Source organism: Bos grunniens, chromosome 7 (genome assembly GCF_055505025.1).
Source record: "Bos grunniens cultivar Pamir isolate PY7600 chromosome 7, Bosgru_T2T1.0, whole genome shotgun sequence".
In the NCBI taxonomy this organism is placed as follows: domain Eukaryota; kingdom Metazoa; phylum Chordata; class Mammalia; order Artiodactyla; family Bovidae; genus Bos; species Bos grunniens.
This window is the reverse complement of record NC_141171.1, coordinates 71840922-71857351: the sequence shown is the minus strand read 5'-3', so window position 1 is coordinate 71857351 and position 16430 is coordinate 71840922. Positions and strand designations below refer to the sequence as shown.

General features: G+C 48.7%; 1 protein-coding gene across 3 annotated transcripts in view; it reads left to right on the top strand.

Annotated features, from left to right (window-relative positions):
- The window catches only part of CCNJL (cyclin J like), a 62638-nt gene extending 47794 nt beyond the window's left edge, over positions 1-14844 (top strand). For all 3 annotated transcript variants that reach the window (XM_086412725.1, XM_086412723.1, XM_086412724.1), the window contains exons 4-6: positions 9323-9625; positions 11142-11301; positions 12759-14844. In XM_086412725.1, the coding sequence (XP_086268851.1) occupies positions 9323-9625; positions 11142-11301; positions 12759-13176 (881 nt within the window). In that variant the 3' untranslated portion in view covers positions 13177-14844. The remainder of the gene's footprint in view (positions 1-9322; positions 9626-11141; positions 11302-12758) is intronic.
- The last annotated feature ends 1586 nt before the right edge of the window (positions 14845-16430 follow it).

The following is a 16430-nucleotide window of genomic DNA, read 5'->3' as shown; positions in this document are numbered from 1 at the left end:
TTCTCATTGTGGTACCTTCTCTTGTTGTGGAGCAGCGGCTCTAGGGTGCGTGGACTTCGTTGTTGCGGCTCTCCGGCTCTAGAGCACAGGCTCAGTAGTTGTGGCACGTGGGCTTAGTTGCTCTTCGGCATGTGGGATCTTGCCCGTCTAGGGATTGAACCCGTGTCTCCTGCGTTAGCAGGTGGATTCTTTACCTCTGAGCCACCAGGGAAGTTTAGGATTTTTTTTTTTTTTTAACCTTAGTATCTTGATAGTGCTCCCACTGTTCAAATTTGGAACAGTGTGAAAAGAAAAGTGTAGATGAAATGGTAGATGAAATGCAGATGAAATTCTTTTTTTTCAACCCCAGTATAACAGTTTTTTTAGGAAAGAATCATCCATGGATGCCAAACCATTGAGTTAAAGGTTGTTGAGAAACAGGGTGTTCACTTCATCTTGAGGTATCACCTGACAGATGACTTATTAATTTCACAGGAGAATGGTACCTTTAAAATAGAGAGATCTGGTTTCAGCTCCTTAACCAAGTGATCAAACGTAGCATCACTATTGCTGGGACAAACTGACCTTGTATAATTCCTAAGGAGACCCAGTAGGAACAAAGCATCGCCTCTATAGTCTTGTTGATCATGAGGAAACAATCAGGGAAGTCCAGGATATGGGACACCGTACCAGACAACTGGCCCAGATTTATCCAGAGTCGGTGTCATGAAAAACAAAGAGTGGGACCAAAGAGATGTAATAGACACCATGTGTAGCCTTGTTGGATCTGGATCCAAAAAACAAAGGCATTTTCAGGACCCTTGGGGAAAGCCAGATATGGATTGAATGTTAGAAAATGTTACTGCATTAATGTTGATGTTCTTAGAATTGTTAATGGCATTATAATATAGGAAAATGACCTCAGGGATGGACGCTAAAGTAACGAGGGGTGGCATGTCATGTCTGCAACTTAATTAAAATAGTCCAGCAAAACCAATATTTATATACTACATACATACACACACACACAGCAATTTTGTGGCTCTGTGTCAGCAATTGGTGACTCTGGGGAGGGGTCATCTGGGTTCATTGTTCTGTTCTTTCATCTCTCCTGTGGATTTGAAAATTTTCCTAATAAAAAGTACATCAAACAAGTTGGAGGCAAATTGTGGCTCTTGCCTGACTTGGAAAGACTCAGACTTCTGTCCCCCACTCCTCCAGGGACCTGCCTGAAGACTCCTGGCATTTGTTGTCTATGCCCTTTGTCAACAGGAGCAAGCATCTGGGTGGTGGTGCTTGGTGCTGGCAGGCTGGGGACAAAGGGCTGCCTGGCTCCCAGACCTGAGAAGAAGGATGCTGGGCATATGCAGTGTCAGGAAACTCATAAAATCTTTGCTGGCTATGAAATGTGTTGTTCTAAGAGCATGGGCTGTGAGGTCGCTCCTAGGTGTGGACTTGAGTGCTTGCAGAACCTTTTCCTCTGAGTCTCTGGGGCTCTGAACAGAACCTACCTGGGGCATCCAGCGTGTGTCCAGCACAAAGCCCAGTGCCCAGCCAAGCATGGGGCTCCAACCATTTCTCTGTGCTGGGTATGTCTTAGAGAACTTTGCATACTGCACAGCCATGCTTTCTCCACGTGGGGCATATTCCTAGAGAGGAAATGAACAGCTTGTGGATTTCAGTGCTTTTAGGTCCAGAGTCAACTTGAGGATTCAGACCCAGCTCTGCCCTGCTCTGGCCTGCAGTGCAGTGAGTCCCCAGGAAGCTTCCCCTGTGTGGGGAGCAGAGGGAGCTGGAGAATCAGATTCCTCAGTAATCGTTGGCCCTTCCATTTCAGGGTGATTCTTTGGGTCCTGGTAGCTGTGGGAAAGGCACAACTCTGAAAAGTTTGAAAGCAACAAAGGCTGCTGCTGCTGCTGCTAAGTCACTTCAGTCGTGTCCGACTCTGTGCAACCCCATAGACGGAAGCCCACCAGGCTCCTCCATCCCTGGGATTCTCCAGGCAAGAACACTGGAGTGGGTTGCCGTTTCCTTCTCCCATGCATGAAAGTGAAAAGTGAAAGTGAAGTCTCTCAGTCGTGTCCGACTCTAGTGACCCTATGGACTGCAGCCTACCAGGCTCCTCCGTCCATGGGATTTTCCAGGCAGTAGTACTGGAGTGGGGTGCCATTGCCTTCTCTGGCAACAAGGGCAGGGAGGAAATAATCTGATTGAGTACATCTGCCTGTTGGGATATGTGCCCTCAGAGGCCAGTGCCAGGGAAGGGTGGTCAAAGTAAACTGGGCCTTGGGACTTCCCTGGTGGTTCATTGCTTAAGACTCTGTACTTCTAATGCAGGGGACGCAGGTTCGATCCTTGGTAGGAGAACTAAGATCCCACATGCTGCAGGGTGAGGCCAAAAAAAAAAAAAAAGTTAATTGGGGTTCAGTCAACTCCAGGGTGAACAAATTGCCGGAAAGGCCCTGGGAGGTCATTCTGCACCCTCCTCCTCTTCACCCCTTCATCCCTCCACCCCCTCCTCCACTCTGCACTGTGGCATCAATTATTCACTCATGTGTTCATTCTAGGAGCGGTTTTTGAGTGCCTACTATATTCCAGTGCTGAAGATATAGAGATGAATAAGATGCCCTTCCTTGCCTTAGGTAGCCCAGCATCAGAGACAATTAAAGTCAGTGTGGCAAAGGCTCTGATAGGAGCAACATAAGGTGCTTTAGGAACCCAGTCTGCTGACTGAGGAGTTTGACAAGGCTTCACAGAGTACGACGTTGAACTAATCTAAAGGGATGGGTTGGATGAGAGATTCTTCTACTTCCACAGAACTGCAGGAAGTACAGTGTGCCAGAGCAGGGGTTCTCAAACTTGAGTGTGCCGAAGAACCACCTGGAGGGCTTGCTAGGATGCAGATTTCCAGGCCCCACCTTGAGTCTCATACAGCAGGTCTGGAGTGGGGCTGAAGGATTCACAGCTCTAACAGGTTCCTAGGTGATGTTGAGGCTTCTGGTTCTCAAATATGATATGCTGCTTCCCAGCTTCATTGAATAACCTCAGCCTCATCTATAGAAGGAGAAGGCAATGGCAACCCACTCCAGTACTCTTGCCTGGAAAATCCCATGGACGGAGGAGCCTGGTAGGCTGCAGTCCATGGGGTCGCACAGAGTCGGACATGACTGAAATGACTTAGCAGCAGCAGCAGCCTGTTGGGATAGATTGCTGACTGCCAGCAGAGCCATGGAAGGGTCTCAGTGCCACTGCCAGCATGATTGATATTTCTGCCAGAGCTGTGACCTTCACCTTCACCTTCTGTTCTGGGAAGAAAAGAGCTCTAGCTATTGAGTGCCTGCAAACAGCATTGACTCAAGTGAGCCCAAGGTTCAGGGAAACCTTAATAAGTTGACCAAAAAAATTTTTTTTCTTAAGTTGCCAAAAGAATATGCGAATCATTGGAGAAAAAAATTAGGGAGTACAGATAATCAGAGAGCATCAGAGAACAATTGAAACGGCCTGCAATTCAAGTAGGGCTTCGCTGGTGGCTCAGACAGTAAAGAATGTGCCTACAGTGCAGGAGACACAGGAGATGTGGGTTCGATCCCTGGGTGGGGCGGGGGCAGGGGCGGGGGTATATCTCCTGGAGGAGGGCACGGCAACCCACTTAAGTATTCTTGCCTGGAGAATCCCATGGACAGAGGAGCCTGGCGGGCTACAGCCCTTAGGGTCACAAAGAGTTGGGTATGACTGAAGCAACAAACACAGTTCAACTATCCAGAGAGAACCATTCATTCTCTCCACAAATAGGCATGGGACATCTACTGTGTGCTGGGGACTGTGCTGGGACCTCGGGCACAGCTAAGAACGTGTGGGATGTGGTTCCTGTTCTTCTGGGGCTCACACTTGTTGATGGTTTGGTTGCTAAGTCGTGTCTGACTCTTTTGCAACCCCATGGATTGTAGCCTTCCAGGCTTCTCTGTCCATGGGATTCTCCAGGCAAGAATACTGGAGTGGGTTGCCATTTTCTTCTCCAGGGGATCTTCCCAACCCAGGGATTGAACATACGTCACCTGCATGGACAGGTGGATTCTTTACCACTGAGCCACCAGGGAAGCTCTCATACTTGTTAGTGACCTATTAATGGCCAGGTGCTAGCCACTGACAGTAATATTTGAAATTAAAAAATCTTGAGTGTGAGAAGTGCCTTGATGTCACCGAGTGGCCTCTGATCAAAGCTCTGGAGGACACGTGATAAGGTGGGTGAGGGCATGAGCACACCCCGCTGGAGGAGGGGTCACGTTTCAGGTGTGGTTGGATCCAGTGTTTGGGGAGGGCGTGGAGCCCCGAGGCTGCAGAAGGTGGCAAGGCCTGATCCCCAGGCAGCACCCCCTCCCAGGATTTCATCATACAAAGGCCTCTTCCACCTGGGGAAGGGGCAGCACTGTCCTCACCTTTTCCTGCCCGAGTTGCCCTGGTACAAGGGAAGGTGTGTGGTCTGGAGGCAGGGCCGTGCCTGGCAGGCTGGGAAGGAGATGAGTCTGGGTTGCACTGGTCATCATCATCTCCTTCCCTCCTCCAAGGCGAAGACCGGAAGTGCATGTCATCATCTCTGCCCATCCGGTGGGCTGGCTGTTGCCTGGCTCCCTGAGAAGAAAGATGCAGGCTTCCCAGAGTCGGTGTTTCGTTTTTCAGTGACGTTTTCTGAGGCCTTGGTGAGGAATGTGTTGTCTCTGCTGCAGGGCCGCCTGCCTGAAGTGATTACTTTCTTATCTCTCGGCGAGCGAGAGCGTCGGCTGAGAACTGGGTCACAGGGCGCTGGCAGTTGTGCACAGGTGTGTGGACGCTTTGTTGGCTGTTCCCGCTGTCGGAACAGATGTGTGCTCCCAGCTCAACTGGGTCGCCCATTGCCTTTTCCAACACCTGCTCCAGCAGCTGTCCTGCACACAGCAAGGTTGGACTTGGAGGCCAACGTAATGGGACCGAGGTCAGGCCTTGGGGTGCACCATCTGATGTGGGTGTCAGCAGCACGTGGGGCCCGTGGTCAGGGAAGGCTTCCGAAGGGGCATGGCTTTGAGGTGGAGGACAGGCTGAGCTTGGTGAAATGACAGGACGCTGGGAAAGGGTGCTTGGGGCAGAGGGAGCTGCGCTAACCAAGGCTCGTTGGCAAGGAGGGCACAGTGCCTTCAGAAAACTTCAGTGGCCAAGGCCACAGTCGGGTGTGAGTGGTTTCCCTGAGCATTGGTGTGAAGGCTAGGAGTCCCCAGCAGTTTCTCCGGTAGAGCTGCCTCCAGCGCAGGCTGCCTGTGGGGCTTCCCCGTGGATGACTGCCCAGCAGCATTACTATGGAAATCCTCCATTCCCTTGACCCTGAGCAGGATAACCCGAGGTTTGTGTTTTATTTTTGTTTGTATCTAGCTCCATTTGGATGTATTTCATGTAGTTTATTTCCAGGATCTTCCAGTATGTAATCATGATCTCAGTGAGGCAGCAGTGAGCAGTGGCATGAGGTGAGAGGTAGCCTGGATGAAAACCAGGAATCCCAGCCACCAGACCAATGAGGGTTACAGGCTAGAAGCTATTCTTCCGTGGATCTTTGCCCCCAGTGAAAAATGCATTTATCATGGAGACAAGAACTGTAAATGTAGGTACAGAGTTTATCATTAGAAACCACATAACAGGTGGGAGAGCACACAGAGAAGCAGTTTGTTAAGACAGAAGCAAGGCAGAGATGCACGCTGGAAGAGAAAGGTTGTGGATGTCCCCCTTAGTGAGGAGGAATGTAGTACAGAGGTGGTTAAGTCATTTGTACAGGTCAGTTCTTACAGGTCTTTGTTTACCTTTAGCCAATTGTCTGGTTCTTTTTCCACATCTGACCTACCCTGGGACCCTCAACCAAGATAGATTTTGAAGTGAAGTCTTCTGGGAGGATCAAGACTCATTATGGTCCAGCATTATGCCCTGACTTTTGGCCCACAAGAAGCCTTTCTGTGCATGTGTAGTGTCTCTATCCAAAAAAGTGGGGAGCAGAAATTCCTTAATCCTTTATTCCAGCAGGGTTTTGCCCCTCATTGTCCTTGCCATGACTATTACCTTGACTGTTGCCATAACTATTACCTTAAGGTGTTTACGAGAGGCAAAGACTGGCTGCTTACCCTGTTTCTGTTGTTACTTCCATTTTGGAGGGCAAATAGGAGGCTGTTTGTAAATGCCTTAACTGGAGCCCACCTATCTCTTATCTCAGGAAATGCAAACAGGAGACTGGTTAGAAGTGTCCAGTCTGAAGCCTACTTCTTCCTGCCCCAAGAAATGCAAATAGGAAGCTAGTTGTAAATGTCTAACCTGGAGCCTGTTTATCTCTGGACTCGGTTATTCTTTTTAAAAAAATTTTTTAAATTATTTAATTTTATTTATGACTGCGCTGGGTCTTCATTGCTGCGTGAGAGCTTTCTCTAGTTGTGATGCAAGGGCTTCTCACTGTGGTGGCTTCTCTTGTTGCAAAGCATGGGCTCTAGGGTGGTTAGGCTTCAGTATTGTGGTGTATGGGCTTAGTGGCCTCTGAGCATCTTAGTTTCTAGACCAGGGATCAAACCCATGTCCTCTGCACTGGCAGGCAGATTCTTAACCACTGGACCACCAGGGAAGTCCCTGTAGTCATTGTTTCTTGAGTATTTTCCGAGCTATGTGACAGATCTGTCTGTGGGGTTTCACATCTTTTTGTCACTGTGCACTGATATGAGTGTATTCCAGTTATCTGTTCCTGCAAAACAACCCCAAAACTTAGTGATTTAAAACAACAGCAATGTGCACTGCACAGTGGTTCTGTGTTGGTTTCACTTTGGCTCATTCATACAGTTGCTGGAGGATCCACTGGCCTGGAAGGTCGAGAGTGGCCTCATTCACATTTTTGAGACGCAGTGCTGGATGTTGCCTGGGCATGTCTATTCTCATCCTTGTGGCTTCTTTGACTCCAGGAGGCTAAATGTGCTTCCTTACATGGAGGTCTGGGAATGACACTCCAGGTAGGGCCAAGTTGAATCTGTAAGGCCTCTCTTGACATTCCTGGTAGTCAAGTGGTTAAGAATCCACTTTGCAATGCAGGGGATGTGGGTTCGATCCCTGGTTGGGGAACCTGTTAGGTTTTCCCCTCACTTGACTTTATCATTGTTTACTACTAGTAAAAGCAGCATTGCCAAATAATCCCTAATTTTCCACTAAAAATAATAATGATGTTAAGCTTCTCAAAAGTTTTAGGTTAAACCTATTGTTGTTAGATTAATTTTTAATGTGTTTGTTGTTTTTCTTTATCTGGAATGTGGCAGTAGCTTTTTTACTTTTAACCCTCTTTAATCCTTACTCAATTCAGTGACTTAAGGTTTGAGAGCTAAACACTGGGGTTTTTGGGTAACAGACTGACAGTTTTGTTGTTTGCAATAAATTATAATTGGCATTGTACATAGAAAGGATATGGCTACCTTTTGTTAAATCTGCACTTTCTAAATATCAAAAAAAAAGGGAAATGGAGTATAAATCAATATACATACTTTGGAGTAACTAAGACTGCAAGCAACAGCTAGAGAGTCCACGTGCTGCAATGAAAGGTCTGCCGTGGTACAATGAAGACCTCGTGTGCCACAACTAAGACTCAACACAGCCAAAATAAAATAATAATTTTTTAAAAAGTTGTAAGGCCTCTTAAAGCATTGTCTTGGAAGTTACATGACACCATGTTTTCCAGTTTCACTGAGATGCATTTGGCATAATGTATTGATCTAAGATGTACAACATACTGGTTTGATGTATGCATATATTGTGAAATCACAATTAGTTAACATTCATAATCATAATTCATAAGGTCCATCCATGTTGTCCCAAATGGCAGGATTTTCTCCTTTTCGTGGCTGAATAATATCCCTTTAAGCTCCAGGAAATAGTGAAGGACAGGGCAGCCTGGCGTGCTGCAGTCCGTGGGGTCGCAAAGAGTCAGACGTGACAACAACAAATATATTATCGTTCAGTTGCTCAGTCGTGTCCGACTGTTTGCGACCCCATGGACTGCAGCACGCCAGGCTGCCCTGTCCTTCACCATCTCCCAGAGCTTGCTCAAACTCATGTCCATTGAGTTGATGATGCCATCCAACCATCCTCTGTTCCCCCCTCTTTTCCTGCCTTCAGTCTTTCTTGGCATCAGGGTCTTTTCCAGTGAGTCAGCTCTTCACATCAGACAGCCAAATATTGGAGTTTCAGCTTCAGCATCAGTCCTTCCAGTGAATACTCAGGGTTGATTTCTCTTAGGATTGACTGGTTTGATCTCCTTGAAGTCCAAGGGACTCTCAAGTGTCTTCTCCAGCACAACAGTTTGAAAGCATCAATTCTTTGGCACTCAGCCTTCTTTATGACCCAATTCTCACATCCGTACATGACTGCTGGAAAAATCATAGCTTTGACTATACAGACCTTTGTGGGCAAAGTGATGTCTCTCCTTTTCAATATGCTGTCTAGGTTTATCATAGCTTTCCTTCCATGGAGCAAGTATCTTTTAAATTCATGGCTGCAGTCACCATTCATAGTAATTTTGGAGCCCAAGAAAATAAAGTCTGTCACTGTTTCCACTTTTCCGCCTTCTATTTGCCATGAAATGATGGGACCCATTGTGTATAAATAACTATTTTCTTTATTCATTATCTGTCAGTGGACACTTAGGCTTTCTTGGCTCTTGTGAATTATGCTGCAGTGAACATGGGGTTTAGATACCTCTTCGAGATAAAATGCCCCTTTGGCTTTCATCCCTTTTCTGTCTTTTACTACTTATAGATCTTCCCTGGGCTCACCTCCCAAGAAAACTGTTTTAAGGGAATCCAAACTCAGAAACCTTGACAGAGTTAAAGCTCAATATTGAGGATACTGGGGAGCCACTGAAGAGCTCTTCCATATCTGCAGGGACAGGCCAGATTTACAAGGTCACCGTGGCTATGGCCCCCTGACCAGTCCTGATGTTGAGTTAGTACAGACCAGACAGGAGGGCCCAGGCCCTTGCTGCTATTGCTAACTGCTGTTGAACATCTTCTGTGATCCACGCGCTGGTCTGTACATTGGTGTGTGTTATCTCATTGAATCTAACAAAAGCTTTAGGAGGTATAAGTTCCATTTTACATAGGAGAGAACTGAGGCACAGAGAGGATGAGACGTGTGTCCATGATCACACAGCTGGAAGTGATGGTGTGGGGATTCGAGGTCAAATGTGACAGATCTGTAATATGTGCCTTTGGGCTTACTCTTCTCCTTGCCAGCACCATCTGGGTACTATACAGAGGGCCTTTCCAGCAAGTGCTGTCTCACGTAATCTCTGCTTCTCCCTTAGGTAAGTTCGAGGATCGGGAAGACCACGTCCCCAAGCTGGAGCAGATAAACAGCACCAGGATCCTGAGCAGCCAAAACTTCTCCCTCACCAGGAAGGAGCTGCTGAGTACAGAGCTGCTGCTGCTAGAGGCCTTTGGCTGGAACCTCTGCCTGCCTACGCCCGCCCACTTCCTCGACTACTACCTCTTAGCCTCCGTCAGCCAGAAGGACCACCACTGCCACAGCTGGCCCACCACCTGCCCCCGCAAGACCAAAGAGTGCCTCAAGGAGTATGCCCACTACTTCCTAGAGGTCACGCTGCAAGGTGGGGCCAGTGTCAAGGCCTGTCCACCCTTCCCCGCCCACATGGGGGCCAGGGTCAGGGGCCAGTGCACCCACATCACCAGATCACCCCATTTTGCAGGGATAGGCAGAGAAAGATTTGCAGGGGTAAGCAGAGACGGGGTGAGTTAGCAATAATGTGTAAAGGAGGAGTAGCTTGTATGCAGGCAGCCTGTAGTCTGTCTATTTACCGATCACCTACCTGGTAGTGTTTAACTCACTTGGAACACTGCCAATCATCTAAGTAGCCCAGAGTCACAGGTAGGTCATTCTGAAAGAGTATCATACAGGTAGGATGGGAGAGAGGGTTTTGTTTCCATCTGCTTTAGCAATACACTTTTACCATTTGGAGACTTTTGCTTAAAGTGTCTTAAGATCTGGGTATTAAGATCTAGGTGTTAGGCACAACACTAGGTCAGAAATACTGTTGATTTAACCACCTTATAACCCACTCCAGGCCAAAAGGGTTATGAGTAACAATATCAACAATTGTGATATTAAGCAGTAAGTGAACACTTACTGTACACCAGGCAGTGCTCTGCATGTCTTGTTTCATTTGAACCTCACAGCAACTTCACATGAAGATCATTTATGCTGCTCTCATTTTACAAATCAGTTTCCTTAATTGATACTCAAGATGTGAAGTAACTTATCCTAAGGTTATTGCTAGGATTTGAAGCTGGGGAGTCTGACTCTTGACTGTGCTTATAACCGTACCACCCTGCCTAATTCATACTTTAAGAGGCAAATGTTGAAATCATTGAAAGTCATGAACAGTTTAAGACAGGAAAGTAATATGCGGATAACCAGCTATTCTTCCTGAGAACTGTGGAAATTTGAGCAGCTTGCGTTTGCACATATTAGTACCAGCTTTGCCAGGTTGCCAGATATCTTAGTAGGACATTAAGAGTTCTCATATTATTTCAGTGTTTACTTGTACCAAAACATCACACTGTACATCATAAATATATAGTATTTGTCAGTTGTTTGTCAATAAATCTGGGGTGGGGTGAGGAGAAGATTATCCAGTAAATTTATGAATATCAAATTCTTATGGACATTCATTTGTTGGTTCGTTCTTCAGTAGATTTTCAGTGAGTTCCTGCTGTGCGCCAGGCTTCGTTACTAAATAGCCTTTAGTCAGCACCCCAAACAGAAGTCTTAGAAATGGTGTGTGTTCACCACTGTCTTTCAAAGGAAGGACAGATGTTTAGTGTTTCTCCTTGTAGCATCAGCAAGTCCCTTGCAGCCCCTGGAAGCCAGGGATGTATTTTGACAATCGCTGCTCTAGGCTGACATCAGAAATCCCAGACCGAGAGCTGAGGTGTTTTAAGAATGAAAATTCATGCTATTTTAATTTTTCATGTAGACCCTCTGCACTGCATGTATGGTGAACAACCTTGGACCTAATCATTTGTCTCCCGGTTCCCAGGGAGCACAAGGCAGAGCTCCAAGGCCAGGCTTCTGATGGTGACTCTCTCTCTGTGATTCTCTTTCAGATCACATTTTCTATAAATTCCAGCCTTCCGTGGTGGCCGCAGCCTGCGTTGGGGCCTCTAGGATTTGCCTTCAGCTTTCTCCCTATTGGACCAGAGACCTGCAGAGGATCTCAAACTACTCCCTGGAACATCTCAGCACGTGCATCGAAATCCTGCTGGTGTAAGCTCCTCTCCTGATCCTTTCGTGTTTCTGAAATAGCCAAGTTCCGCTTGCTCATAAGGCCCACCTCAGGTGACTTCCCGCAGTTTGAGGCTTTTGGTGTCCTGGTGGCTCACAGAAAGTGAACCACCGTGACTCCTGATAGAATTCAGATTTGGGGAGTTGGTCCTTCCTGTTTTGGGTAGCTTTGGGTTTGCAATTGTCAGGTCAAGAGTGCAGGAGAAGAGGGGCTCACTGCACATTTTTCTGAGTGTCTGGGCTCTTTGACCCAGTGTATCAGTCAGTCTTCTTGGGTGATCACATGGAGAGACCCTCATTATGAGCTGCTTTTCTCAGACGTGGTCACAAAGTGAACTCTTAGCCTGCTCAGCCCAGAGTGGCTTCACTTAAGAGACCATAGCCTAGGAATCTTGTGGAGGAAATGTTCAGTGTTTCAGAGAGGATGCTTAAAGACACAGCACCCTAAAACTGATATTGGAGGCCAAAGAGTAGTGACTGTAGGGAGGAGGACAGAGAGGACAGAAAGCTCTCACCTGGCTGCACTTGGTCTCTCTTGCATCCAGCGGCTGGCAGCATCTCCTGCGTGCTGGTCCCACTCACTTCGGGACCACGCCTCTGAAGAGCCATCTCTCACCCTCCTGGTACAGCTGCCTTTGTCTCAATCCTCTGAAATCAGTCATGCTCCCTAGCCCTGATTTTAAAATCTCTGCCTTTTGAAAGCTGGAGAATATGGTCTGACCTGAATGAGGACAAGTGTCCCAGATACTTAGCCACCAGCCCTGCCTCTTCCACAAGGCTCTGGGGTAGCCCCCTGCTGAGACCTGCTACAGCTTCACTTGTTTCTTTCTTAGCAAAGCCTCTAATTGTTTTCCCAAAACAAATTTATTATGGGAAGCTTTTTTTTTTTTTTGAGATGGAAAAAAACCTGTTCTATCCTGCTTTTCAGATGGAGACAGTTAGGCCCCTGGGGGCACCCTGTTTGAAATCTGCTAAGTCTCATAACTCCGTCTCAGCCGAGGATGGAGCTGACCAAAAGTGCCTTGAAGGCAGAAGGGATGCTCACCTAAGCACCAGGGGGCAGTTCCTATGCCCTGTGTGGGGATGCAGTGATGAGCAAAAGCAGACGGGCCCTCCCTCGCGAAGCTTAAACTCCACAGTAGGGGACACATAGGGACACGTAGTGACCTGAAACTTACCGTCTGCAGTGTTGACCGCCAAGTGGGGGCAGTGCAGAGGGTCTGCATGAACAGCTAGGTTAGTCTTGAGGGTTGCCGGGCTTTTGTGGGAAGCAGATCCAAACTGAGATCTGGAGCCTGGGTTTAGTCGGAGATCAGCTGAGGCAGTGAGCACAAGCCAGGAGAGGCCAGCAGCACATGGGTCGCATCCCACTCAGCAAGGCAGGTGACTGGCACTGCGGCCTCTGGCCTCCCAAGTCTCACCCAGTCCTTTCCTTTCAGAGCTTATGACAACGTCCTCAAGGATGCCGTTGCTGTCAAGAGCCAGGCCTTGGCAATGGTGCCCGGCTCACCCACCCAGGTGCTGTTCCAGCCACCCGCCTACCCGGGCCTCAGCCAGCCGTCAGCGACGGCGCTGGCCCAATTCCAGAACCCCGTGCAGGACCTGTGCTTGGCCTATCGGGACTCGCTGCAAGCCCACCATCGCTCGGGGACCCTGCTCTCAGGGGGCACCAGCTCATCCCTCCACGCCCTGTACCCCACCCTCCAGCCCCTGGACGTGTGTCCTGTGCCGCTGCCTGCGTCCTTCAGCATGCAGATGGCGATTGCAACCGAGCCCAGGCACTGCCTCGCCGCCACCTATGGGAGCAGTTACTTCAGTGGGGGTCATGCATTCCCCGCAGGCTGTTTTGATAGATAGGGCACCTTTAGCCACACAGGGAGGCCTTGGAGACCCGGGCAGAGGAAGAAGATGCTGACCAGGGGAGCCTAGCCCAGCAAGACACCTGGGAGGGGCCATCCCCACAGAGAGCCTCAGGGCCCTTGAACAGAGCGGGTCTGTGGTCTTTTTAAATAAAACTGACCCGGAGCAAAACAGGCAATGACATACCTCACCCGAGAGCATTCCTCTAGAAAAATGTCTTCCACTTGTGGCTAGGGTGCAGGAGGGTGGCTCGGTGGCCACCCTCTGGAGAGGGGCCCAGCGGGTCGAGGAAGGCTTGGGAAGAGGCCAGGAGGCTGCAGACTGGATGCAGACCTACAGTCCACGAGCACCTCCATGTTTTAGCATCGAAGACACCTTTATTCTTTGCTGATGGCAGCTACACCATTGGAAAGGGCGTGGCCTGACGTGCTCTCAGGAACCCCAGTAGGTGCCATCTGGCTCCATCCGCAGGGGCCTGGGTGTGCGTCTGCCTCCCGAGACACAGTGAGCAGCTGTCTTGATTTATTGCGGAGCCTAAAACCTTCTCCGGCCTTTTAGATATTTCACGTGTTGCTGCTTCCCGAAGTGACCTAGCTTTCTGTTCAGTAAGATGTCTTGTTTACATGCTATATCAGGGATTTTGTGATACTTGAAAATTCCTTAGGAGAAAAACATTGGTGATTGCTACACTGCCTGTCCCATGCGTGGGCCGTAGGTTTTAACCCCGCTTGGGATGGACCCCTGGTTAACCACAGAGCTCCCTTTTGCAAAAGTGTATGGTTGGGGAGAACCACTTTCCAAGCTCTCGGTTCCAGAAGATGCCACATCTTGGATGCTCTGTTCATCTGTAGAAGTTCGATAACCACCCAGAGAAAAAAGACTGTTGAAAAGTAGACAAAGATTTAACACCAGCAACCCCCACCTCCCTCCCTCCACCGCATGCTTCTAGTGCATGAGGTTTAACCCAGCCTTGGCCTTGCATTTGGCTCAGAGCAAAGGATCATAATGTGAAATGTACGCCTGACGCCAGCTGGATTTGGGGGCATGTGGGGTCTGTGACACCACTGACAGCCTGCGATGGGTTGGATCAAAAGCCAGTATTTGGGTCTCTGCAGTGAGAGGGCTCTCAGGAAGACTCTTGGAACCATGTGCAATATGTTTTTATTCTGACTCACGGCTTGTGCTCAGTGTATTTTATTTTTTGGTTGGTTTGGGGTCAGTGGTCACATTGTTCATCCCCCGGGACCAGGAGGTGCAAAGAACCATGGAAGCGTATTTTGGTTTGTTTCTTAAAGAAGAACCCATTTTAGTTTTCTTGACTTGGTTGCCAGTCTAGGAGACTGGCAGAGAGACTGCGGGAAGTCAGATCCGAAGGTGGTTTTCGGAGCTGATGGGAGCCTCAGCACGGAAGCTGAGTGAAAGAAGAGCCTGGACGCCGGCACGGAGGGGTCACGTTGTCACACTAGCATAGGAAAGTGCACGTTCGTTTGTTTTCTCTTTTTCCTTGCCAGCCTCCTTCTATTTATGTGCAACTGGTTTGGATTCCGAGTTATTGTGTTTGTCTTTTCTGGGTCTGGCCGTTTGTGAGGGTCTTCCCCCAAATAGAGCCTCACAGCCAGCCCAGCCCAGAGAAAGAGTGGTCCTGCAATAAATACATCACCTGTTTGTGGCCTCTCTGGGTTCTCTTCCTGGCCTTCTCTCCGCTAGCCCTCTCTTCTCTCTTCCTCGTCAGCCCCAGGGATCCACACTGGTACCCAGAGGTTGTCAGGGACAAGTGGGTGACTGCACGATGAGCTCCTGCCCTCTGAGCTGGAGCTACGCCTCCCTGGGGCCTGGGCTGGGCTGCAAGAGTCAGCCCAGCACCACCACCAAATTAGGCAGGGCTCTCCAGAAAAACAGAGCTAATTGAGAGTGATTTATTCTAAGAGAATTGGCCAAACATTGTGAATGCTTGCATTAGGATCAGAGCTAAGGTTCCACTTCCTCATGCCCTCTAGGTTCAAAATTCATCTCTCCAAAAGCCATCTGTTCTGTCATCTGAACACTCCTCTCTACTAACCCCTTAATCAGTGATTCTCAGCAGGGCTCATTTTTGCCCTCCAGGGGATTTTGGCAACGTCTGGAGATATTTTTGGTGGTCACAGTTGGGAGAGGGGCATGGTTGGCATTTAGCAGGTAGAATCCAGGATGCTGTTAAACACCCTGCAGCGCACAGGACGGTCCCCACAGTGAAAAACAGCCTGGCCCAAAACGACAACGGTGCCGTGGTTGAAAAACCTCAAGCCCCGGAACACCTTCCAGTGAGGTCTCTATCACCCCCCAGGTCCCTTTCATTACCCCTTTCATTTCCATCGTAGCTGTTAAATCACCTGGAATCATCTTGTCCGTTTACTGAGTTTGATGGCTGTGCCCTAAACCACCTCCAGCCCATAGAATGTATAGATACTTGTAGATAGTAGTGCTCATCACCCAACTGGTGTTTATTATTTGCTGCGTAAAGCACTGTGCTAAGGAATTCGTTCATATTATTTCCTATAATCCTACTAATAAGCCTCCAAAGTAGGAACTATTACCAGCTGTTATCTTACAGACCAGAAAAAGGGCACAGAGGGGTTCTTTGCCTAAGGTCAGGTGAAGGAAGGAGCCATAATTCAAACTCAGGCAGCCAGGAGCTGCCCTGCCACCCTGAGATGCCTCAGGGGTTTTGGATGAGTACAAGGCTCCCACCGGCCATCCCGCTCACCTGCTGGAAGAGACATAACAGAGTAATGGATATGGGTTTGTACAAGGGTTGCCAGGCATTCGTGCTCCTGATTGACAGGGTCCCAAGGGGCTCTTAGAGCATGCTCAGTAGCAGACAGAAATGGTTTTGCACAGCTGCCACAGGCTAATATGATTTACAGCTCCCATCTGCCTGCCTCCAACAGGCTCTGACCTAGGAGGGGATCCCCCAGCCTCATCTGTGAAGGTGAAGATCTGAGATCCTGCTTGGGGCATTCCTCAAGCATCCCCTGGGAGGGACCGTACCTCTGGGCTGGCTCTGGCAATAGCTGGCACTGAGTTCCAGTGAAAGACTCTTAGCAGCCTTATTAATCTCATTCTCTGTTCCTCAGTGAAGCCGCTTGTGGCAAATTTCAGCAGAAAGGCCATAGCCTTTAGGAGGCGTGTCAAATCCAAAGGCCCATCAGGACCAGGCAGGTAACATAGGGAGTAGATCAGCTGGATGACTGAGACAGTGTGAGATGGTGGGG